Source organism: Rhinatrema bivittatum, chromosome 10 (assembly GCF_901001135.1).
Source record: "Rhinatrema bivittatum chromosome 10, aRhiBiv1.1, whole genome shotgun sequence".
NCBI lineage: Eukaryota > Metazoa > Chordata > Amphibia > Gymnophiona > Rhinatrematidae > Rhinatrema > Rhinatrema bivittatum.
In genome coordinates, this window is record NC_042624.1 from 119577061 (window position 1) to 119603293 (window position 26233).

At 48.0% G+C, this 26233-nt stretch overlaps 1 protein-coding gene across 1 annotated transcript; it reads left to right on the forward strand.

The window, feature by feature from the left end:
- The first annotated feature begins 352 nt into the window (after positions 1-352).
- Positions 353-25814, forward strand: ATP6V0B (ATPase H+ transporting V0 subunit b). Its single transcript, XM_029617621.1, has 8 exons — positions 353-552; positions 6221-6269; positions 12513-12596; positions 12970-13047; positions 14106-14175; positions 15301-15352; positions 22830-23020; positions 23537-25814. The coding sequence occupies exons 1-8, from the start codon at positions 486-488 to the stop codon at positions 23564-23566; spliced, it is 621 nt and encodes a 206-aa protein (XP_029473481.1). The 5' UTR covers positions 353-485; the 3' UTR covers positions 23567-25814.
- Positions 25815-26233: the final 419 nt, after the last annotated feature.

The window sequence follows — 26233 nt, forward strand, 5'->3', positions numbered from 1 at the left end:
AGCAGCAATCACCTTCCGCATCCGCCCCGCTGTTTCTCTCACTGCTGATTGGTTGCTGTCGGCGATTCATCATTCTGCAACTACGTACACCTACCTCTTCCATCCGTGCTGTGCAGCAGCAGTCACCTTCAGCATTTGCGCTGCTCTTCCCGTCATCTCTGATTGGCGCTGCTGTTGATGAGGTAATCACGTAGCGGTTGCTGGCTGGACCAACGAGGGAAAAGCGGGTGGCGGAACGTGCGTTCCAAGCCTCTCTCCGGACAGGGAGAAGGGGGAGGGCGGGGTCTATTTTTAAGGCCGGGGAAGGGGGCGGGGCGCCTTCGCACTGCAGCTAGGCCCTCACGTGATTGAACGCCGCGCGCAGAGGCGTGGGCGGGCGCTGTCAGCTGACTCGTGGTGCGAGCCGCCCCGCGACCGGAAGCCTCGCGGCTCGTCAGTGAGTGAGCGGCCGCAAGCCCCCCTGCCTACCTCCGGCCTCCGCAATCATGAACGGACACGCCATGCTCTACGCCGGGGTCACCCTGGCCTTCTGGAGCACCCTCCTCATCGTGGGTAAGGGCGGCTTTGCCCAGCCATGCTGCAGGGCCCGCGGGCCCGGCCTGACGCGCCGGAGTGCTAGCAATACTTTGTATTTTTGTGGTTGATCGCAGGTCACCTTCAGCGAGATTTTGAGTTTTCGTTACTGCAATTACGGTTTCCCTCGGTGCTCTCTCCTTAGACCTGCAAGATAAGAACATAGGAATTGCCTTGCTGGGTCAGATCGGGGTCCATTAGCCCAGGGTCCTGTCTCTGACAGTGGCCAGTCCGGGTCACAAGTCTCTGGCAGCTCCTATAAAGTACATCTGTTTACTGCAGGGAGAGCAGTAGCTTTCCTTAGTCTTCCTGGCTAACGTGTTATGGGCTTTTCCTCCAGGCTTTGTGCTGTACAGGCAGTGAATCATTTGCCCTACCCGGGAAGGGACCATGTCTTTTACAGTACTTGTACCAAATGCTTCCAGATGGTCACAACTTGAGAGGGAGAGAGCATGTGCGAGATAGGTGGTATGTTAGGAAACTTTGTCAATGAATGGCCACCTGTACATACAGTTTTTTGTGTAGTTAAAAACAAATGTGATATACTGCACAATCATAAAAATGGAAGAATGGCACGCACTAAAATATAAAACTTGTATTGTGGGATTGAAATACTGAGACAGTCAATAAATTATCTCCTGTATTCACTCTGAAAGCTTATTGAATGGGGAGAGAGGGTTTGAGCTCTTGCTCCTTTATGCTTTTAGATCCCAAAATTAGGGCGTCATATGTCTTTAGAAAATATTTTTTCTAAATGTTTCCTCTTACTACATTTTTTCTCTTACTAATCTCCCTTTAAAACCCAGTGATCAGTGGAGCTGCCTCTGGCAGGGGGCCTGCTTTGTGCATTTTGAAACCTAGTGGTAGATTCCTGGTGTCTGATGGCTAGGATTCCCTCACTCTTGCCTGAAAGATGAGCAAAAGTTGGATGTAGCAGTTCAACTCAAATCTCTTGTATTGCAGTGCTCAATGGACCAACCCATACACACAATTTTAAAATATTTTGAAATCAGATCCTTAAAATTCCTCTTGTAAAGAAATGCATCTCTCCCCTGCATTGAATTATTCAGGAAAATCTCAGAGGCTGTATTATCTATTATTTCTTAAGTGCCATCAATTTATACAGTGCTGTGAAGAGTTCTTAGATATCTCCTTAGCAGAGTGTAGATTATTTATTCTAATAAATTACTGTTTGTTATAAGTGGTTCTTTTTAAGTTGTTGATCATCTTTACTTTTGCCAGTACTCAGGACTTATGCAGCGATGTATGTAAACCAGAGAATCTCTTCTGACAATGGAGTTTTGGTTTTTTTTCTCCCAATTCCAGTGTTTCTGCATTCATGACTGTCACTTGATTTCAGCCTCTTTTTCTGAGGAAGTTAAGAATGTGATATCAAGTTAATAATTAGGAATGGAGGTTAATGTGTTAGAATTGTCTTTGCTATGAATACACCAAATCAAAAAAAGTCTAGAGCTCCAAATGATAGAAAAGTATAATTTACTGATATTTGGGGGTGAGATTTGACTTTTTTTATGTGAAAATGAAAGGTATTAGGTAACCTCCACTAAATTGACTTCAGTTTATGAAATCTTGTGCTTTCAGTCTTGAGTAATATTTCTCCTTGGTACATAATCTTGTTGAAGAGGAAAGAAAGAAGGGGCCAGTTCAGTTAAGCACTTCTCCTATTCCTGGAACTCTGTGGGCCTCAAAAATAACATTCATGCATTTATTTTTTTATGTGGTGCTATACAAATAAATAGATAACACAGGAATAAGTAGAATAGTGCGGCATTAATGAGAAGTGGGAAAGCTGGAGGCTGAAGAGATGATCATTAGGATATGTCTTATTTATTCTTAGATCATTAAGACATCTTCATGAGGCAAAGAATATTTTCTTCAAAAACCATTTAGCAAAATTCTTTTGTCTCTAAACAAGAAAGAAAAACATCTCATATAGAAACAATTTAGACAACTGAATTTAGAATCAGGGGTACTTGCTGGGATAATTTAGAGACATAACTGGCATCTGGTTTAAAAATAGTTTGCTCTTTTCTTGAGTGGCAGTTTCTACTTGAAATGGTGAAGACTTTCAGACGCATCACTATTGGTTCTTCCTTTTTTATAATAATTAATTGATCATCTTCCCACTTGCTATTCTTTGCCAGCCCTCATCAGCTCCCTTTTCTCGGCACATTTTCTTGTCTGTCTTCCACCATGAGCTGTAAACACTGCATACAATGGAAAAAGAGTTACCTGTAGAGCAAGGTTAATTTTGTAAATAAAAAGTAAGGGTAGACTAATCTGGTCTTTGGCCTGAAAGACGTGTTCTGGGTACAATTGGGTATTCCTGCTGCTTTGTTTTGTATGCAGTCTTTGGGCTTCACATCCTGAGCCGGATAAAGCTGGATGAATCTGCATGGGTTTTAGTTTATTCTCCATCAGTCCCACATCAGAGGTCAAAGCAGAATTTTGATAAACAGAGTTTTGGCGATGTGCTGGCGGAGAAAGCCTCAGATTGAATTTTTATTAACTTGGTGTTATTTTGGCTATCAAACTGTTCTAAACCTGCATATTTTCAATAGTAGATGAGCCAAAATGTAAGTGGGTATTTTTTTTTTCTTTTTAAATCAGCAGAGTAAAGGTAAACATTCACAAACTTGCAAGCTCTCTGAAAACTGAGGGGGCAGGTTCAAAACAAGCACTTGAATGAATGCATGGATTGCAGACATGACATCCCTGTGCATGGCTTTCTGTCCCCATCCCAGCGCTGCCCACTTTCAGTGTAGGGTCAAGTATGGATGCTCTCACCCAGCGCACACACTTTTGATTATCACCCCCTGATTTTTGTTTTACTTCTTTAATCTTTTCCAGGCCGTCTCTAGCCCTCTGTCTTCTCACCCCCACCCTCCATTGTCACTTGATAATTGAGAATTTGGTGGCTAACATTCAGGAGATATAGCTATAAATTCATGTATTGACTCATTCAAATACTTATTGGCTATGGAGGACAAATGGAAAAAAGAGAAGTAGGAACGGTCAGAAAAGAAGAGATTCTGGAAATATTTGGTAAAAAAAAAGTATTTGTCATGGCTTTTAAAAGATGTTTGACTCACCCAGCAGGAGGAGTCTACATAGAAGTTTCATTAATAATTTTCACCTCCTAATGTGCCCACAAAGACCAACTCACACAGTTAAATCCATCCACCTTGTGACACCTCCCGACTAGCTTTAGCCACTGAGGGGAGAGCAATTTTCTTTCCCATGGTGTGTCACAGAAACATAAATATGAGGGCAGATGAAGATCACAAGGTTTATGTCGACTGTCCATTTTCTCTTTCTGTTGTACACTGCATTCTACTTGAATGCCAGCTTTACTGTCACTTCCCAGCAGCTAAGGATCCTCTGTGTCTAGGCAATGTATTCTTAAATTCTGTTACAGATTTTACCATCATCTCCATCAGGAGGCTGTTTTATGCATTCACCACCTTTTCTGTGAAAAAATAGTTTGTGTTACTCTTGTGCAATGTTGCGTGTAATTTTTGAAAAGTTACAAGGTTGTGTGCAACCTTTCATAAGCTGAGTTCAAATTTGAGCACTTTGAGCCAGTATAATGCAAATAATGGGATTTCTTGTGTGCACTGTGTATGCAGGGTTCATGACCTGAATGCATGTGCATAGCTTAGAGGGAACAAGTACGCCTGTGTCCTGCCTACTTTTAGCTTTCTACCATACCGTGAGGTATTCATCCTGCTAAAACATTGTCAAATGATCACTTCTTGCCCAACTTATGTCAAAGCAGGACATCTGTCACAAAGTCAAAATACCAACAAAACAATTGTAATTTATGTTGCTCCATGAAGTTAGCAAGTAGCACATTTAAAACAAATCAGAGAAAATTCTTTTTCACTGACCTCACAAACTCTGGAATTCCTTGCTTAGCTGGGTTTAAAAAAGGTTTGGACAAGTTCCTGGAGAAGAAGTCCATAAGTTATTAGTCAAGTTGACTTGGGAATTAGCTACTGATTATTACTGGCATTAAGTGGCATCAGATCTATTTAATGTGTGGGTACTTGCCAGCTACTTGTGACCTGGATTGGTTACTGTTAGAAACAGGATGCTGGGTTCGATGGACCCTCGGTCTGACCCAGTATGGCAACTTCTTATGATGTATCCAAATAATTCTAATGAAGGGCTCATATTGCTAGACATTGTTTTAAGAATGTCTCCTCAACCTGTATATCTACCATCCATATTTGAATAAAATTCTCAAGGTAGAACTTCTCAATCAAAAGGTTATAGGAAAGCTGCACAGAAGTTGTCCACAAAGGATAAGATTCACTGGCATAGCTCCACCAAACCCCCCCCCCCCCCCCCCCCTTCATCACTAAATACGATACAGGTCTTCACTACAGTCTTGGGTTCTCTTTGGTGTTGCAGAACGACATGTAACAGAAGGCAGAGCAAACTTAGTTGCAGGAGGGGACACAGAGGATAACATCACTGGAAAAGTAGACAAAGATGTTGGAATATTTTATAATGCCTTGGTTCCTTTTTTTTTATATAGAAATTTGCACATGGTTGTGACGGTGGTCATTATATGACTTTCTGCTTAATAAGCATATCATTAAATATTAGACTCTTCTTACCTATAGGAAGCTAGTTAAGTAATGGAATCAGGGCTGAACACGGGCACTAACAAACGGCAAGGCATCTTGTGAAATGCTCAGTGACATCATAATGTATGCTGAACTGAACTGGCTGGTTCCCCTATAGGAAAGAAGGAGAAAATAGGATTTTAACTACCGAGGGCACATGAGTGAGCCGGGGGTTACTGGGTTTTCAATCTGCAGCAGAAATCTGAATTGAAATTGGATGAATGGGGATGGTTTGGTATCATGTGGAAAATGGGGGCTTGATTTCCAGGTGAGAGCTTCTGAGGTAGGAGATGCTTCACAGATAGCATTCACATCCTCTAGAGCAGTGCTCCCCAACCCTGTCCTGGGGGCCCACCAGCCAGTCGGGTTTTCAGGATATCCACAATGAATATGCAGGAGAGAACATTTGCATGCACTGCCTCCTGTGTATGCAAATATATCTCATGCATATTCTTTAGAGAGATGCAGATTTTTCGGGGGAATATATTAATCAAAAGTTCTTATCTGATGAAGGGGCTCATCACTGGCCAGAACCAGTCCCTGGAGCGGAGCAGAGAGCAGCCACTAACGTACAGAGCATAAACTCCATTTAGACCTAGACTTAGCCTTGCACTTAACACTGAATGGTTTTCAATCTAGGCCATTTCACAGTCACTTTCTGTTTAAGGTTTTTGTCATTCTTGTTTCATTGGCCTTAGCTTTTGAGCTGTATGCTATTGCTGCTTGATTTTAATCTGCCTGCAGTAAAGCGTACACCTTTTTATTCTCCCAAAAAGTATAAGGACAAAACAAGGAAAGGAGACTTGGGAATAAAACTTGAGCAAGAGAACCATGAAATGGGCAAGTTGACCCTTTGAGGGGCTTAGCTATTACTGCTGCCTAAAAGCCAGATTTGAACTCGGGCTAGATGTCCGTGTCTGCGAGGCTAAAGGGCTCGCTGTTTACTTCACGCTCCAGGGGCTCATGGTGGCCGTTTGTTTTTTGTTTTTCAGGTACTTGCTACACGATATTTGACCTGGGCTTCCGCTTCGACGTGGCATGGTGAGTCTCCTTTGTTTTCTGTTACGTTCTTGAGGGGCAGTGTTAGGTACGCATTCTCTGGCTCAGTGTGAGCTGCACAGACGTGAGACTCCGTCAGCAGAACTAGGGCTCGGCTCAGCTGCCTGCACAGAGAGAGAGAGAGAGACGGTGCCCTCGGGATTCCTTTACCCCCCTGGCAGCGGCTGCAGAGCTCCTCTTCGTTCTGTGCCTGAGCTCAGTGGGGTTTTTGCTTTAAAGTGCCATAGAATTGTGGAAGGGAATCTTTTTTTTTTTAAAGGAGCTGTGAGGTTTTGATGCAGTTTCCAATAGTCATGTAATTGTCAAGCTCGGGGTGCAAATAATGTCAAAAGGCTCCATGATACTTCAAAAATTAAACTGTTCTGAACGTAGCAAAAATATTAATTCTGTGTAGGTGGAAACAAATCTGTAATGGGACTAGTGGTGCTTCTGAAACCATGTGAAGGGTAGAAATGGGTTTCTCATGGTAGCTTCCTCCAATGGACTACAGCACCATAAGCCTGGGGTGGGAAGGGGAGGCACTGTACCCTTATCTCTCTCTCTCTCCCAGCTCCGGCCATCACAGCAGCAGTCCTTAGTCATGGGCCACAAATCACGGCTGATGTGGACCCCCAGCTCTGGCCAGCAGCTGTGCTTGGGAGCTCGTCCACAGCACCCTTAGTAATGTTTGATAGTTATTCAAAGTTTTCGCTGCCCATGGAGGATAAGTTTAATGTTTCTTTATTTCTAGAGAAGGCTTTCTTATTGTGTCATAGGTGCACTGGTGTTGATCTGTAATAACCTAGTTCTGTGCATGATGTCTGTGCGGCACTGTTCCATTGTCAAAGGTTGCAAACAGGAGAAAACCTGTGATAGGTCAGACCTGATATTGTGGGCTAAACTTCTGACCGCAGCCAGAAAACTTTCCTTGGCTGATGTGGCCTCGATGCATGGACCTCTGAGGCTGAGTTTCCAATCAATCCTCCCCCCTCCTTGCGGTCCTTACTGCAGTCACAGCCCCCTGTAGCTTTCAGTTCATGGCTTTTTCACTAGAAAATATGCATTGGGTGTAGGCCTAAGCCTGAGGCCGGGGCCTCGGCCAAGACCCTGGCCACCCCCCCTCCCCCACCCCAAAACAATCACTCACTTGATCTGTCGGATATCCGCAGAATCGGCAAGGCTGGGACCTGACGCCTGGGCCTCTCCCTAGGCTGGAACCCAGGTCCGATGCTGCAGCCCAGCCCAAAAGCCTGGGCCTGACACCGCAGCCTGGCCTGTGGCTGGGTCCTGAGGCCTGGTCCCTATGCTGGGGCCTGGCCAGGAAGCTGTATTCCGATGCCTGGGCCCTGGCGTTGTGGCCTGGTCCGGAGCCTGGGCCCTGACACCGCAGCCTGGCCTGTGGCTGGGTCCTGAGGCCTGGTCCCTATGCTGGGGCCTGGCCAGGAAGCTGTATTCCGATGCCTGGGCCCTGGCGTTGTGGCCTGGTCCGGAGCCTGGGCCCTGACACCGCAGCCTGGCCTGTGGCTGGGTCCTGAGGCCTGGTCCCTATGCTGGGGCCTGGCCCGGAAGCTGTATTCCGATGCCTGGGCCCTGGCGTTGTGGCCTGGTCCGGAGCCTGGGCCCTGACACCGCAGCCTGGCCTGTGGCTGGGTCCTGAGGCCTGGTCCCTATGCTGGGGCCTGGCCCGGAAGCTGTATTCCGATGCCTGGGCCCTGGCGTTGTGGCCTGGTCCGGAGCCCGGGCCCTGACACCAGGGCCTGTTCTGGAGTTGGGTCCAGACGCCAGGACCTCGGCCTAGCAACATGTCCAGGCCTGGAGCTCACACGACGGCCTCTGTCCACTGGGGTGAATGATTAACTCCGGTGTGGCCCCCGCAGACGGCGCCACTTGAAGAAGAAAGAAGAGGATGTTTTCAGAGCTGCTCTGAGGCCTGGACTCCGGGCCTGTGCTTGACCCTAGGCTGAGGCCCAGGCGTCAGGACCCAGCCTGAGGCCTAGACCAAGGTTGCAGCAATCTGTGCAAGGCTGAGTCTTTGATCTGGGCCCAGGCCTCACTGGCGGATCCCATCCAGACCAGGTAAGTGGGAGCCAGGGGGGATCCTGGCCCTGGCATTTTTCTAGGAGGGTGGCTTGGGAGGCCTTGGGTGGCTCAGTTATATTTTCATATATATATATATATAAATTTTTTTTTCTTTTTAAATGTTTGATTAGTTTTTTCAAATAAACGTCAAACCGAAATTCGTGGGAAAAAAACCCTCCCGAAAAAAAATTGAAAACTGAATTCTTTCCCCCTGCACACCCCTAATTTTCAGCAGGCAGCCTAATTTCAGAGAAGCCTTTCCTGGTTCTGTGCCCTGACTCTGACGCTTCTTTCACTGGGGCAGGTTTAATCATGTGAAACAATCTATTATTTTTGCTTTTGCCATATGTGACTTGTAGGTCATTTTCTTTCATATTTGGGTGGTGTCTGATGTTTGAGGGCACTGATAGCTTATTCTTGCCCAGTATCTTTTGAAGGTCACGCAAGCCCTTCATTTACATGTAAGAAGCTGTGGAGCAGAGAGAGAGAGAGCTGGCTATTACTGGCCTGCCAGCAGAGCAGCAGTGGCTTACTTTTCAGGAAAGTCTGGTCTTTTGTTTGTTGGAAAGCAGTCTGCGTTGTGCTGTGATCTTTGCGAGGCATTATCGGCTGCGTTTGCTTGGATAGACCCAATAGTCCTGACAGTCTGCAGTGAAGCGTGCTATGTGGTTAGATTTCAGTAAAAGAAGCTGTTGGACATGAGATCGGTGGGTTAAATCTGCCCTTTTTTTTTTTTTTACTGCAGATTCTGCTTCCTCCCTCCCTTCCCTGCTGCTGTGCATTCATTTTTTTTTTCACCCTGCTCACTTGGGCTTCCAACTCCATTACAGTCAAGCTCTGCGGGGCTACCTGAGGCTTTCCCCCCATTATCTAACACCACGTCCCATCTAGCTGAGCAATCTCGGCAGCACTAGGTGAACCAGGCGCCCGCCTGGAGTGTCACAGTTTGAGGGGTGGCAGCAGCAGGACCAAGCCGGCATTGATGGAGCCAGACAGTGAGCCACAAGAGGTTCCCTGTCATTAGCTCCCTGCCCCGTCTCTTCTGACCCCTCCACAGCTGCAGAGGAGAATGCACTGTGTGCCCACAAATAGGCCGATACAGTAAAGCCTGCTCAGCCGAGCGCACCGTTTAACCCGCGGTTAGACACACGTTTTGGATGAGTGTCCACAACCCTTATACCATAAGGGGTTTAGTGCGTCCAAAACGCGTCATTCCCCCCCCCCTTCCTGAAGCTAATAGTGCTCATCGTATGGAAATGCAGGGCGATTAGGCTGTTAGCTATTTGCCCCAAATACAAAAAAAAAGTGTGCCTGATCCACACATTTGTACGCGCAAAAATGAATGCCAGCGAAGAGCAGGCGTTAATTTCCGAGTGGCCCAAAAAAGCAGAAGATACTGCTTTCCTGTACAACATCTGACGTAATATCATGGAGAGGGATGTTTAATTAACGAGCTTCCGTAACCCGCTGACAGCCGACCTCTCCTGAGCTCCTGGCAAGGAGGCGCTAGGGGCGCACAATTGTCTTTAGCGCGACCCCTCATTTAAATATCGTGTCGCACGCCCAGGAGAGGTGGCTGGGCACGCGTTAGGAAAGCGGGCGCTCAACACTGAGCACCCGATTTCCGTGCGTCTTTACTGTGTGGGCCTGAAAGACAGGAAGAGGGCACGTGCAACGTGGTGGGGAGGACGGGCTTCTGCTGGCGTCTCCTGTTTCAGCCCCTCCCTAGAGCGCGCTCTCTCCGATGCAGACACAACTTCTGCTAGGAGAGAGAGGATCCCGGGCGTTGCTGGGGGAGGGCAGCGGGGAAGAGTAAAGGAGGGGGGAGAAGGTGGAGGATGTTGCTGTGGAGTTAGTCGCATGACTGAAGTCTCGCCTAGGGCACCTTAAGAACCTTGCACTAGCCACAGCAGCGGCCACGGCTACAAATGAGCAGAATCTCCTGCAGGAATCCAGCACCTGTGCATCCTAGATGAGACTCCCTCCCCCGCCCAGGGGCTGTAACTGCAATCTCTGTAGCATCCCTGGCCAGTCTGGGGAACAGAAGCCTGACCCAAGAATCAAGCATGGGTCTCCTGCCTCCCAGTGCACGGCCCTGCCACTGGGCCAGTCCCCGCTCAGCAACCTGGTAGCTTGTCCCATGCTGCTTGGAATTGTGCTGCCCCCTCTGCTTCCAGTACAGCCGCCCCCTTTGTGTTAGGGGGAAGCTGTGAGAGCCTGGAGACCCCAGGAGCTCAGCTTGTTTCAGTGACTGAGCTTCGGGAGGCATTGGTGGAGAACGCAAACTGCTTTTCCATGCTCACAAATAGGCCCCTGGTCTTGGGGACTGGAAAGCAGTAGCTGACTTGCTAGGTAGCAAAGCTCTCTGTACATGAATTTGATCTGATAAAAGTGAGACCATGGTTTTACTAACATTTTATAGCTCTTCTTGAATTAGGGAGACAGTTCAATAATTTGCGAAGATGTGGGCTTAAAATACCCTGGATAGTACCAGAAAGGGTGGCATGCGATGGATGAAGGGATCTGCACTGCTCTCTCTCTGTTTCAGCCCTGCAGGCTAACGTTTTCTGCTCGATGCATTTTAATATTCTTGCTGTGTGAGCATAGAACGATTTTATTTACAAGTTAAGGTTGCAGGTTTACACATCAGCACACACAGAGCAAGAAACGCATGCTACGTAATGCGAGGTGAGCAGAATGGCCAGGGTCAAGGGCTGATGAGCATCCTAGGACCCAGCTTTTCCAAAAAACGTTACCCCTCCCTGGGTCCAGAGTGGCAGTGCTCCCGCACCCGCTGCACACGCAGAGCTGGCCCCTGAGCTCTCCAGCAGGGCCGCCCTGTGTAATTTGATCTCTTCTGCTGTGTTTGCTCCGACCGCGTCTTCCTCTTTTTGGCAGGCTGGGCCCGGTTTAGAGGTGACCTCTCTTCCTCGGCCCGTGTGTCATCATTTGTACTGGAAACAGCGACCATGAGGCGTCATTTAGTGCTTGCAGCCTGGAACCAGATCCGTTCGGTCCTAGCTCGCCCCGCCCCACCCTACAAGCACTACGTCAGTTTTGGCTCAGCGTTTTGATAAGGCTTGAAGTGCCTCCCACAGGAGCGTTTTCCTTCATACAAGAGACGCCCCTGTAAAGAGCAGCGGGCCAGCTTCCCATTCCCTTAGTCGCCTTGTGGCCCGGATCAGATCCAGTCTAAAACCCACCCCTTTTCCGGCTGCTTTTACACTTGAACCCCTGATTTTCCTGCTCACTCTTATTGATTTTCGCCATTTTCTTAATAAATGAAATTCCCAAACTCTCTTATGTTTGTCTTGATTGAGATTGTAAGCTCTACGGAGCAGGGACTTTCTCCTATGTTTCTGGGTGACGCTGTAGAAGTGATTAGCAGTAGGGATGGGCAGAGGTGGGACATTTCTAGAAGTCTTAGGAGGCAGCGCCTCCCTGCTGCTCTTCCTCATTCATACTGGTGGTAGCTTTTGTCTGCCTGGGTCCGGGGGCTGGTGCCAGTCCCTCAAAGCTTAGGCGTCGGGGAGGGGGGGGGTTTCCCAGCATTGGAGATGGAGCAGACAAGTCATCTAAAACCCTTCCTCTCCCACCTGGTGGGGTGAGGTGAGCTGATAAAATCAAGGGCCATACAAGTCCCAAGTGCAATCAGGGGCTTTAATTATGCCCTGACTGCTGGCCCCGGGTCACTTAACCAGGGCTGGAAAAATATTGAGAGCATTCAGACGTCCGCCTAGAATTGTTACAGGCCAGGGAAATGTTTCCTTTTTCTCCAGTTTTTTTGTTCATGTTTTTAGCAAGGAGGGGTCGTTTTATTTTGGGGGAGGGTTGCACATACTTCTGACTTTTTATTCCTCCAGCTGCTTCCATCTTTTCCTCGCCAGCAGCTCTCCCTCACCTCTAGCACCTGACTGCTGGCATGGCCATCTGGAAGACAGGTGGGGATTTGAGCTCACGTACAGAGAGCCTTGTCCTTAGCGAGGTGGCTGCACTGAAGCCCTGCAGGATCCAATAAAAGTCAGACAGAGAGGCAGGAGAGCGGAGGCTTCTGATCATGGCCTCGCCGTCTCTGCGTATGGTGAAGGCTTCTGAACAGGCCTCGCATTTTCCACACCTGCTTGATTAAACACACACTTGGTTTTTTTTTCCCCCTCCCCTGTTTAGGTTCTTAACGGAGACCTCGCCCTACATGTGGGCAAACCTAGGCATTGGACTGGCCATCTCCCTCTCTGTGGTGGGTGCTGCCTGGTAAGTGACGCGCTGCTAGTGACAGGAAAGGTTCATAAAGTTGGCTTTTTCTCTATCCCGCTCCTTCCGGCTTCCCTATTTCTCAGAGCTGTAGGCTGTGTGGCTAAGAAGCTGGCGACGAAGTTCATTTTCTGTAGCGACCTGAGGAGAAGGCATTAAATCTTCCGGCGTCGCAGGCAGCGGGTGATCTATAATCTCTTCAAAGCTTAAAACACAAGGGGGCTTCCACTTACATGTCACGTGAATACCTTCAAACTGTTCCATGGTCTTCAGTGTCTCTTTTGAGATTTTGGGTTCGGGGCCAGCTGTTTTGTGTATTTCCAATAATTACATAACAGGATTTGTCTTTTCTGCTCCTTTTCCATTTGTTCAGGGGTATTTACGTCACCGGCTCCAGTATTCTCGGCGGTGGGGTGAAAGCTCCCAGGATTAAAACCAAGAACCTCGTCAGGTACTTCCTCTCCTCGTGCGAAGCGCCTCCCGGCCCGGCAGTGCGGGTGGTAGGAGACCTGCGGGGGTAAGACAGCAGGGAGAGCCCTCCCCCGCTGTGGGCGGAGTCTGAACGCGGGCGCTCCGGGTCCTCCTCTGCGGAGCCGCGGCTCTCTCTTGCGGTCTCTGTTTGGTGATGCCATGGGGGGACAGTATGCACAGGACCTGCGCGAGAGGGGCCACTGCTCCGGGTGGGGCCGCTGGTCCGTCTGCCCTGAGTTTATAACTAGGAGGATGTTAAAGAGGAAGTGTTCAGCAGCACTGACTTTGCTCCTTAAAACCTGAAAGATGTTCTGTAAGTTCGTATCTAGAGTAATGCAGGCAAAGCCATCGCTGCGGGGGCGTCTTCTTTCGCAGGGCCCTCAGTTTGAGGTCGCTGTTGGGGGTGGGGGGGGAGAGCCGAATCGCAGTAGGAAGCATCAGTAAGCAGGGTTAGGTTTTCTCAGCGCAGGCAGCAGCTAGGTTGCTTGGCCTTTTCAGCCCTGGCGACTGCCGTGAGTGGGAAAGTTACCTGTGTAACTTGATATTCAGCGGCCAGTCCTACCAGCTAACCTGAGATGAGCAGTGCTGAATACCTGTGCTCACCCCGCAGCACCTCCATCACTGCCTCTTATACAGCTAAGGTTGTATTGGGGAGTGGGAAGAAACTTTACCTCTTGATTTTTGTCTGAATAACTCCAAAGGTTACCAAGCCAAAGCCTTTGCATATTGACCTCAGTACTGTCCAGTGATTAAAGTGCGGGGTGGCCAACTCCAGGCCTGGTTTTCGGGATCTCCAGTGGGAAGGCAGTGTATGCAGATGAATCTCATGCATATTCGTTATGGATATCCCGAAAACCAGGCCTGTTTGTGGCTCTCGGGCTGGAGGTGGCCACTCCAGTTATAGTGGGAGTGAAGTGACTTGCATGTCGTCCCGGATAATCTGTGGCAGAGCCAGGGGGTTACCAGTCACGTGTACGTACTTGTTGCTTTCATGATAGATGATCATTAAATCGTGCACTAATTGTCTTTCCTTTGCAGTATCATTTTCTGTGAAGCTGTGGCAATCTATGGCATTATCATGGCTATAGTCATCAGCAATATGGCTGAGGTAGGGATTTCCTGATTTATTTTGCATTGTCATGTGAACTGCTTCACAGAAGTACAATAAAGCTAAAATGCAATAAGTTTAGCCCTCAAGGCATATAAATATGTCAGCGATTGCCCATATCCCCTCACCACAGATACACACATGCTGATCCCCCTCACCTCCCTCATACACAGACACGGGTCTGAGTGCTAGACATGGGAGGGATCTCTTGCAGAGGTTTCTCACATCTAGGTAGGGATATGAGTTTTAAACAGTTCTGTTCTGCAGCCCAGAATGCCCCATCAGCGCTGTGCATAAGCATTATAAATGCTTTTTTGCTGGCTCTTGTATCTGTGAGTGAAGAGAAATGTTAAGGATTGTGGAGAGGAGGAGAAGTGGAAGAGAGGTGAAAGGGCTTGCACCTGCATACACTGAGAGCAGCACTAGTGCTCAGTTGGGTCTGTAAGTGAGGCAGCTTCCTCTAATCCAGCCCAGTACTGCACAGGGAGGGTCATTTTCAGCTTTGAAAACTTGTGGGTGTTCCCAGCAGTGACTTTCTGCATGTACATGTATGTGCATGAGTGTACGCACCCTGAAGCTCCCCCCAGAGTGCCTAGCATAAGCGTGAGGAAAACACGTAATGTCATGCTTTCTGCATGTATGTGCATGAGTGTGCACACCCTGAAGCTTCTCCCCAGAGTGCCTAGCACAAGCGTGAGGAAAACACGTAATGTCATGCTTTCTGCATGTACGTGTATGTGCATGAGTGTGCGCACCCTGAAGCTCCCCCCAGAGTGCCTAGCACAAGCGTGAGGAAAACACGTAATGTCATGCTTTTGCACGTTACCCTCCCAGTGTCTCTGATGCCGAGGAAGTGGCTCGGCTGTTTTTGGCCTTGTGTTCCGTTGCTTAGAATTGGGCTGTGCAGTGGTAATCACAAAGCCTGGCTTCCACGGATGGAGATGATGGATGAAATGCCTGGCTTGCCTCAGGTTGTCTTCCTTGACGCTGGAATATGTGCTGAGTTTCCTTGAGCTGCATGGCCCTCTCTAATGATTCTGGTACATAGCTAGCAGCAAAGCAAGTTCTGATTCAGAAAACCGCCACAGATGATTCCAGGTTTTATGTATTTGTTTTTTCCTTCAGAGTTTCAAGGGCACCACCCCAGAGACTATTGGAAGCAAGAACTACCAGGCAGGTGGGTACAGCTTTCAGAGATGTGAAATGGATGAGCTCAGGATGAGAGGATGCAGACACTCCAGGAAGCTGGGCAGCCTTATGACATCGTACTGTCTCATGAATAATCATGAACCCGCAAATAGGGAGAAGGTAAATTCTGTGTAACAAACTCTGAGGTCAGAGTTTAGAAGCAAGGAGGCATGTGGATAAATAGAAATGTGCATCTTAAAACGCACCGTTTGTTGTCGACTCTCAGGGAGTCGGGCAGTTGAACAGCTGTGGGGTGGGTGCCTTTTACCAGTAATAGTGCCCTGGTTTTTTGAGTTAATGATTATTCCTGGGTTCTACTTGAAACACAGATTTTACTGGTGCAGCACAGCTTCCTGATGTCTGCACTATTGCCCCCAAATTGAGCTCAGACTGTTTTTTCCATATATTATTGTAGATATGTTTCTCTTTCACTTCTGCATTTCCAGATTGCTCTGTCACAATTATTGAATGAGAAAATTTCATTAGACAGCGACGAGCAAGATTTCAACAGTGCACACAGCGTATGGTATCTGTACAAATAGAGGAGGGCGAGAAGTTACCAGCGAGGAGCTCCCTTAGTATAGTAGGAGTGGCGGGACGCACCGACTGAGCAGCAGCATAGAACCGTTGTGCCCACCACTTCCCTGATCAAGCTAAATTTTGCATAGTTTTCAATGACACTTTTTCTTTGAAAATGTCCAAGGATGACAAAAAAAAAAAGTGTGGCTGCATAAAAATGCTAAGAAGCAAAGCCTGGGCTGGACTGCGAGAGCCGCCGCCTCCTCTGAGGAATGGTCGGCTTTGTTTCCCTTTCATGTTACTGCTGTGCCTAAATGGCTTATAGATACATTTTTGGGGTAAGCTTCCCAAGTGCATGGATCGGCTGCTGGAAATTGTGGTGGACAGTGGCCCGGCAGGTGCAGAGATTGATGGTGCATCTGGAGAACTTGATGGCTGACTGGAAGATCGAGGTACTGGGTGAGCAGCAGGATGATACGGAAAACCGCAGTTGGTGGAATAATCTGAGAACTGTTGGGTAACCCAAGGAGTTGGAAGATCCAGCGACGTTCCTTGAAGCTGGCTCTCGGGTTTATTGGGCTTTAGAGGTGAAAGGATGAATATTTAAAATTGATCAGGTGCTGGTAGCGCTCGGGTTTTGCAATCAGTCTACATAATTTCACGGATAACCTTGGTCTTCCTGACTCCATGATAAGTTGCTTATCTCGGCTATAACCCTAAGTAAGATATTCATTTTTCAGGATTTCTTGCAGGCCGTACAAAACCTCTTGTCGGAGCTTTGCAGAAATAATATGGCAGTCGAAGCAAAAAGGTTTGGGATCAGCAGTGCTGGGAAGATAAGTGGTGGATTCACCCAAAGAAGCTATGTGATACTTAAAAACCAATTCACTGCTTTCCCGTCACATTGATCCTTGGCCCAGGCTATTACGTTTGACTTTGATTGAATCGGCCAGAAGATTACTGTGGGGATTTGGCAGGCCCACACGATGCAGTGAGATAACTTCCCTCTTTCAAGTTGGTGGGTTTTTTTATTTTATATTTAGACCTTTAGGCAGGTGAATGTGAATTCTGCTGCTGTCACTCTGTTTGCAAAGCTGATGTTGCTGTTGAGCGTTTTTTTTTTACAACAGTATCTTGTAAATGGCAGCGAATTCCAAGTCGGCATCAGTGAGCCGGTTGTGGACTTTATTTGTACGTGCAAAAGGTAATGTGTGCTTCATGAAACCACAGCTTTTGGGACTCTCTTTATAATTGGGCCCCTCTTCCTTTTGTTCTGTTTGTGCTCTGATCTCGGGGTTTTTCTCCTATGCAGGTTGTGCAAGGGCCTTATCCTCTGGGAGGGTGGTGGATTTACTTTTAACAGTAAAATGGGTCTTGCCATGGGAGGGCCGGGGGTGGGGGATGCTGAACCATAGACTGTGCGGGTTCTCAGGACATTTTAGGGATTACAGGATATGAAGGGCAGAGACCTGGAATGTCTTCTCATCTCTCGTTTTCAAATAGGATGGAGGCAGACGACAGGCTAATTGCTAGTGAAGGCTTCTGACTGCACAGTGTTCCCCTTATTAAGAGGTGTAAGATATGGCCAGTTTTGAAAAAAAACCAACTAGCATTGCTTCAAGAGCTTCTGGGCTTGTTCTGAACATGAACAACTAGACTAGGTGGGTCAGAGGTTTCCAGAATCCGGATCTGTGATTGCAGAGTGTACATTATAGGGAAAGCTATTACTGTTGTAATGTCAGTCAGGGTACACTTCTTTCCACCAGGCTATAAAATATGATATAACTGGGGGTGACTGGCACGTTTGTCTAAACCCTAATCGGGATAGGTCTTGGGTTACAGGAAGGAGTCATTTCGCTTCTCACGAGTTGAAGAATTGGGTTCAAGTGCTGAATCTAAAAATGGTTGAAGAGCAATCCTGCCAAACAAGATTACATGTTATTTCTCCTAGGCCTCAGTTATAGGAACGTGGTAATGGAAAAATAGAAAAGGTCTGCCCAGCAAGCTTCTCATGGTAGCATCTGCCGCTCTGTGCAGGTTACCCCCATGTTTCTCTTAAGGGTAGCATCTGCCGCTCCGTGCAGGTTACCCCCATGTTTCTCTTAAGGGTAGTAACTGCCGCTCCGTGCAGGTTACCCCCATGTTTCTCTTAAGGGCAGTAACTGCCGCTCCATGCAGGTTACCCCCATGTTTCTCTTAAGGGCAGTAACTGCCGCTCCATGCAGGTTACCCCCATGTTTCTCTTAAGGGTAGTAACTGCCGCTCCGTGCATGTTACCCCCATGTTTCTGTTAAGGGCAGTAACTGCCGCTCCGTGCATGTTACCCCCATGTTTCTGTTAAGGGTAGTAACTGCCGCTCCATGCAGGTTACCCCCATGTTTCTGTTAAGGGCAGTAACTGCCGCTCCATGCAGGTTACCCCCATGTTTCTGTTAAGGGCAGTAACTGCCGCTCCCTGCAGGTTACCCCCATGTTTCTGTTAAGGGCAGTAACTGCCGCTCCCTGCAGGTTACCCCCATGTTTCTGTTAAGGGCAGTAACTGTCGCTCCCTGCAGGTTACCCCCATGTTTCTGTTAAGGGCAGTAACTGTCGCTCCCTGCAGGTTACCCCCATGTTTCTGTTAAGGGCAGTAACTGCCGCTCCGTGCAGGTTACCCCCATGTTTCTGTTAAGGGCAGTAACTGTCGCTCCCTGCAGGTTACCCCCATGTTTCTGTTAAGGGCAGTAACTGCCGCTCCGTGCAGGTTACCCCCATGTTTCTATTAAGGGCAGTAACTGCCGCTCCGTGCAGGTTACCCCCATGCCTTCTGTTAAGGGTAGTAACTGCTGCTCCGTGCAGGTTACCCCCATGTTTCTGTTAAGGGCAGTAACTGTCGCTCCCTGCAGGTTACCCCCATGTTTCTGTTAAGGGCAGTAACTGCCGCTCCGTGCAGGTTACCCCCATGTTTCTGTTAAGGGCAGTAACTGCCGCTCCCTGCAGGTTAACCCCATGCCTTCTGTTAAGGGCAGTAACTGCCGCTCCGTGCAGGTTACCCCCATGTTTCTGTTAAGGGCAGTAACTGCCGCTCCTTGCTGGTTACCCCCATATTTCTCTTAAGGGTAGCAATGGCTGTTCTGTGTGCAGTATTCCCCAAGCCTTATGATAACCCATAAATATTTACTGCTAGCAACATGTTTTCTGGGTGACGAGCCTTCTTGAAATTCAGACAGGGCTGCTTGACGTGCTTTGCATTTGGTCTTGGCCATTGAAGCCGCCCTGTGCCTTTTCCCTTATGTCTGCGCATTCATACCCCAGACCGTGAACGTCAAGGCACGTGTTAGCTGTCGTCTGAATCCAACTCCTTTTCTCTGCCTCCGCCATCAAAGTGGAGAGCGACTTGGTAGTTGTGTTACAAGCATCCAGGATTATTGGTTAAGGGTTGTAATCCAGTGCCTTCTGTTAAGGGTAGTAACCGCTGCCCCTTGCTTGTCCAGTTCCCCAGACCATAAAAGTCGGTGCTCTCGGTGTTTTCTGAATCCAGTTCCCCTTTCCCCCCTGCCATTGACGTGCAGAGCAATGCGGAGTTGCATCAAACCATCAAGGCTTATTGGTTAAGAGCAGTAACCGTCGCATCAGCAAATCGCCCCCATGCACCCTTCTCTTAGGGATCCGCGGTGTTGATCTCATGCAGAATTTGATTATTTTTATGTCGTTCCACAATGGTGAGACACATTCATGCTAGTGATGTGGTGGGGTCATCTTTCTGACCATCAAACTGTAATGGCTGGAGGGTGGCAGGAGTAGAAGAAAATGAATCTGCCCATAGCTGTTCCTCTTACAGAAACACGGCAGCAGGAAATGACTCTGATCTGTCTACTCTGTCCATGCACAGCAGCGGCTCAGCTTCCAGCCCCTACCACTCCCTCAGAGACCCTCTGTGCTTGCCCCAAGCTTTCCTGAATTCAGATCCTGTCCTTACCTCCCCTGGGAGGCCGTTCCATGCATCCCCCCCACCTTCTCTGTAAGGAAATATTTCCTCAGATTACTCCTGAATCTGCCCCCTTTCACCCTCATCCCATGACCCCTCGTTCCAATGCCTCCTTTCAATGGAAAAAGCTCCTGTGCATGGAAACCTTGAGATATTAGAGGCATTCAATCTCGTCTTTCCTCCGCTGATAATGGTGACCGTCAGACACACAAATAAAATTGAGTGCGAAAGTTGCCAAATTGCACAGAAATAAATTGGGAATACTGTTTTGGTCTGTCAGTGTATCTGAAAGCTCGCAGAAAATGCACCACTGTAAAAACCTGTCTGCTTGGTATGGAAGCCTCCTCTTCTTCTTTTTTGTTTTTTTAAATGTTTATTTAGTGCAGAAGAAGCAGAAAACTAAAACCAGCAAACGATATAAAATGCAACTGCTAGGAATATCTGCAAAACAGTTCAAGCCGTGTATATTGCCCCTGGCTCCCCCTGCTGCCCAGCTTGCACGTCTGATACCTTATATTTTCACAGGTGGTAAAATGGACTGGATTTGCTGCTTTAATTGGCGAGTGTTTCCATCCTATGCCCCGCCCGTTCCTTCTTTTCTCCAGCAAAATACATTTTAAGTTCCTTAAATCTCTTTGTAGGGTTTGCATTGTGGGCTGTGATCTTTTGAGCACCTCGCCTCTGACCCACAGTAGAACTGCTGATGTGATAATTTTAGTTTGGAAAGGGAAACTCTGCCATTTAATACATAGAAATGAGGGGCCTGTGTGATTCTGGCTAAGGCTTATATCGGTCCAGTAAGAGATCACTGGCCGCAAAGACTCCATGTAGCAAAATAGGATTCAGTCCTTCATCCCTGCGATGGTCTCCCTGGTAAAGGCTCTGACTCTCAGCAGGAAATGCTTCTCCCTTCTGCGGGTTTATACAGAGAGAGGAGGGAGCACGTGGTCTTCCGGCTGCAGTTCAGCAGTACAAGCCGGGAGAGCTCGCTCTGCTCATTTCACTCACTGTAGTTCGGGAAATGTTCCTCCCTGTCTTTTGGAAGCTTTCTTGCAGCTCAGACGTTGCCTTGTGTTCCCAGGCTTCCCTCTCCAGAGATGGCCGCACATGGGCTTCCAGTATAATGAAATGTAGTGCGCTGAACGAGCGTTGTAATTGCTGTAATTAGTGTAAATATGTTGAATGTGTCTTGGTCCCAAATCTATGGATGTGCTTGGAAGATTTGGGCTGTAGCTGCATTGCAGAAGGATGGTGTGACTTCTGCTCCTAAAACCTGAAGAACTGATAGGAAAGAGGCACACGGGCGGGTGGCCAGGACCCCGACTGACCCCCCCCCCCCCTCTCTCTGTGTGGCAGAGCTCCAGCCCTGCGAGGATGAGCTGGGGGGAAGGCTTGGTTTTTAAAATCCTCCCAAGCTGCTTGGGGTGAGCTGAGCTGAGGAAGAAGAGGGGCGGTGTAATGTGAGCGTTGGAAGGGGACGGGCTCCGGAGAACGCTGGCTGCGTGGATTTCCTCTTTCTTCCCTCAAGATGCTTTTTCCAGGGGCGGTTTTATCATGAGGCAAGGTAAAAGGTGTCTGCCCCCGCCCCCCAAAAATCGCTCCTGTGGCGGCCAAAGACACATACCCAGCAGGGCTTGGCGGGACCTCATCCCACTGCAGCTGGAAGAGTGCGGCCCAAGGAGCGAGGCCGAGAGAGAGTCTGTCTATCTGTCTCTTAGGTGTTATTTGAAGTCTTTTTATTTGAAATATTTTATTGGTTTAGGAGAACTTTTTTTTTATTTTCTTGAGTTTAATTATTAAATGTCTTGTTGGCTGTTTGGAAATATTCTTGGTGTAGTTTTACTGTTATGATTGGTGTGTGTGATATTTTTTTGTTTAAAGATTTGGTAAAACATCCACTAATAAATGCCTTTATATTTCTTGATTTTATTATTGTTTTATTAGGAATGATGGTCTGTTTGTTTGTTCCATTGCTTGTTTCCAGTTCAGTTCTTATCTGCACATTTCTGTATTTGGTGCTGGTGAATCCGGGTTTTTTGTCTGTGATTGACATGAGAGATTCTGCGAGCCTGTAGCCTCTGTGTAGGGATCTCTAGCAGCCTGGTTCGTTCTGTTTCCCTAACAGGAGGTGTATTGGTGTTTTAGGTCCTGGTGTAATATGTGCAGGGTTGTTACTGTTTGAGAGCTGGCAGCTAGTTCTGTTTTGGTATGGGAGGTTTACTAGTTTATTAATTGAGATAATTTATTCATGGCTTTCTGAGGGCCAAGCCCACATCAAGCGCAATTTACAATAGGCCTAGGGTCCTTCGTGTTCAGTTTTTATTTATTTTTCCTAGGGATTTTTCCACAGATTTTTTTTCCTGTGTTTTTATAACAAAGTAATTTTTTCCACTTATTTTTTTTTTTATCATCACATTGAAATTCCCAGGCAAAATAAAAGCTGAAATGAAGGTCCCTAAATATGCCTAATGCCACCTGGGTTCCAAATGTCTTTTCTGCAGGGTATTTTGCCTGGCACCACAGCAGTGCACGTAAGTATAACATACGTGTTATGATCTTCATAGTCTCCTCTCTCATGTAAAACCTGTTATTTTAAATGCATAATCTTTAATTGTGAGGGAGCGCGAGACTCTAAGGGTCACTTAGGATGTCTAAAACCCTTGCACCACCACACTCACACATCCCCACTCACACATCCCCACCTTTTACTTGCCTCTCACCTGCCCAGGGGCAAATGCTGAGGGAATCGGGAGGAGGCATGTGCGAGGGTTCCTGGGTTGCCAGCTTCCTAGAAACATTATAGCTGACCCTCTGACCCCTGCTTTCCCCCTTCTGCGGGCTCCAGGAGGATTCCTTGGTGCCTTGAGCTGCCCCGGCTCGCTCTTTAACATGTTAAGCCCGTACTGGTAGCCCCGTGGAGTAAGGAGCAGGAGTCGTCCCCCCTGGAGCTCAGCCTGCAATTCCCTCTGTCGCCCGCACAGGGTTCTCAATGTTTGGAGCGGGCCTGACGGTGGGCTTCTCGAACCTCTTCTGCGGCGTGTGCGTGGGCATCGTGGGCAGTGGCGCTGCCCTGGCCGACGCGCAGAATCCCAGCCTTTTCGTGAAGATCCTGATCGTAGAAATCTTTGGCAGTGCCATCGGCTTGTTTGGCGTCATCGTCTCTATCCTTCAGGTATGTAACAGAAATGGGCGTTTGCGAAAGTCCATGAAGAGGAGTCTCTGGGCAGCTGAGCCCTTTGTAGAGTGACTTCCTGGATTGCGTGACCTTTCCAGTCAGTATGTCTTGGGTGAAGGACTCTTGGTCAGGGGTACATTTTAAGGAAATGTATACAATGCGGCCTTCCACTCTACCTCCCCTGTCATCAGAGCCCTTCTCCTTGCCTTTATAGCCAAAGGGGGGGCCGGGACTGACATCTCTCGTGGCCATTGACTCTTGTGTTGCCTAAGACTGGGCAAAGTGCAGAACTGGCTTCCAGCCGGACAGTGCCGGGTGGGTCGGGTCTGACCGTGTGTGAGCCCGGTAGGGTCACAACCGAGGCGCAGGGTTGTATTGATGAATACCAAACTGCTGGAAGAGCAGGTCCCCTTACCCCCAGGAGCACAGCGAAAGGGTTTTGGGGGAGAGGCTGGTGAGAGCATGGGCTGCTGCTAACAATTTACCTTTCCTTCCTTTTTCTCTCCTTCTCAGACATCGAAAGTGAAAATGGGAGATCAGTAATGTCTGGCAAGATCCTGGGACACCCACATTCCCTCCCGCATCCTGGAGATCAGAAGGAGATAACCTGTATTTATTTGTTTGCTTTCCCAATGGGTCCAATGCTGATTTTAACCCCTCCCTTCAATGATGTAAGATGATGTATATAATCGTGTTCATTCTGTGTCATCTGCAGGCACCTTTTTTTGGAGGCTTTTGTGAGAGAGATGTAAAGAGTTATATTCTTGTGAATTTCCAGTTTATCTGTTTAGACAAAAAAGGAGCTTGTGTCATGTTGTGTGTCTGTGCCCCGCCAAATTTTACATAGAAAGAGTGAAAAGGAAACTACTGTGGTGTCTTGAAAATGCGGTGCTGTGTGCTTCCCTGTAAAGTGAAATAAAACATGAATATTGGCCCCGGTTTCCTGCACGCTGATGAAATAGGTCTGTGGATGCAGCAGCCAGAGCCTGCAGCCCGCACCTGACTGAAGAGGTCGGCACCTGGCTTTTATCTACCCTGCTGCTCGGGTGTGCTGCCTCCCCCCCCGGAGCAGCTGTTTAATGGGTCTGACACCCGCCCAGCTCTGCTGGGGCGAGGGCATGAGGCAATGATGGTAGCACCTGGTTACTGGTCCCCCTGCCCCATGCACAAGTCGTTAAATCTGCCACCCTCCAACCAGGACTTTACGCCCTTTAGGGTAGGGACTGTGCAGACCTTCCACGGTCCTGCAGTGAGCACCGGTTAGCTTGCCAGAACTGGCAAAAGATGCTATTAACGTCCTTTTCCTGGAGCGGCTTCTTGCCCTGGTACCAGCATGCATGCCGAACATGCGTCGGGGCACGGAGGTGATGTGATGGGGGATGTACATGTGCGGGGCATGTTGGGAGTAGATGCACGTGGCTGTGGATTCTGAACTGTGACAACTCCTGCACTATTTTCCCAGGATATTTGGGTTCCTAGCCATGCCCCATCATTAAGTTTCTTTTGGTTTCAATTTTTTATTGCTTAGAAAATTTCAGTGTTTTGTTTAAAGCAGAATCACTTACAGGCTTTCCATCTACTGCACTCTTCTTGTCTGTGGCTAATGCATTAAATATCTGGTAATAAACCTGGCTGCTCCCTTCATTCTGATTCTGTAGCACAAGGTATAATCGTCTACATGAAAGCAACAGCAGAAGTATTTTATGTTGACAAAAGTATAGTGTAGAGATGTGGCCTCGTGTTTTCCTCGCTCCCAGCACCGTTAGAACTGGTCTCCGGTGGCAGGACTGTGGAGCCATAAGCTTTCATGTGCAGCGGCCTGGGTGTGCGAACACTCTTTTGCCTTTATCTAGTCCACGTCCTTGGCCAGGCTCAGAGCCCAGGCTCTTCCAGAACAGCATGCGTGTGATGGCCGAGTTTTCCCTCTGCAGGGGCTGTGAAAGTTACCTGCACAGAATCCCCAGGCCTATCCTTCTATAGATCTCTTGGCGTTTAATTTTATTTTAAAGCACCATAAGTGATGTGAAGTAAGATACATGATATCTATAAGTGTTAGCTAATGGATAGTACAGTTTCTGCCCCCCAAGAAAGCTTTTGTGTAACCTGCCAGCTAAATTAGGGAAGTGCAGGTTTAAGTATCCTCTGCTTTAAAATATATGTATTTGCAGGATAGACGTGCATGAAATGTAAAGACTATATAATTGCAGCACTCGTTGCTTTCTGCACGGGCTGGGCTGAAGCCAGTCTCCCTCTGGGCTTTGGCTGTATTCTTGCATTAGAAAGCTCAGCCTTTCCCAGAAAGACCTGACTGTGCTTGGCACGGTGCTGCTGCATAAGTCTGTTTTTTTGCCCCTTCACGGTTTCCTTTCAGTAGTACGGCAGTGCTGAGCTGTTTAATTACACTTAGCACATGATTGTGGTGGTTTGGTGCTGCGAGGTGAGTGCGACACTTGGCTGGCGTGTGGGAACAGGTTTATACAGAGCTGTTCTTAGGCTGCCGGTGTCTTGCTGTGGCATCGCTATGCAGCCTTGCTGGCAAGCTGGATTGGGGGTGGGGCTGGTTTACAGCTTCAGAATAGTTTTAGCATGGCAGCATTAAAATATTTCCAAGGCAAGAGTGAGAAATAATTAGCGGATTGCTCCAGAAATCAGCACCAATTAAATCTTGTAGCAGGATAAAAGACTCATCCTGATAAACCAGGCTTGGACAAGAATTATACATATGTTTTTCCTCCGGGCTGTTTTGTGTTACTGATGTTTAATAAAAATAAAAATTCAGGTTTTAATTTTTCCCAAGTCAGAGGCAATGTTTTCCTGGGTTAGTGATGACATTTGTATAGAGAAAAGTACAAGAGCAAATAAAGTAGCGTCCCCAAATCGAGCATGCCGCCTAGCTTTTGGGGAAAGCATGCTTGTAAAGTCAGGGCTGGGTGCTGGCGACTCCGCCCATTCCTAGGTGCTGTTACCTGCATGACTTCAGCCTCTGCTGGGGCGTTTGTTCCCTCCGCAGTCACAAATAGGAATAGTTTTACTGTTAAAGTGGAACAATATTTGAAGTCTAGCGTGCGAGGCATTTGGTGAGCACTTACACGATTGCACACCGTGGGGGCCCCCTCCCCCCTCTCTAATTAACATACGTCTCTGCTCGCTCGCTCCTTTGCGCTGTGGTAGTGGGTGAGATGCATGGGGCTAATGGAACTGCAGCCCTCA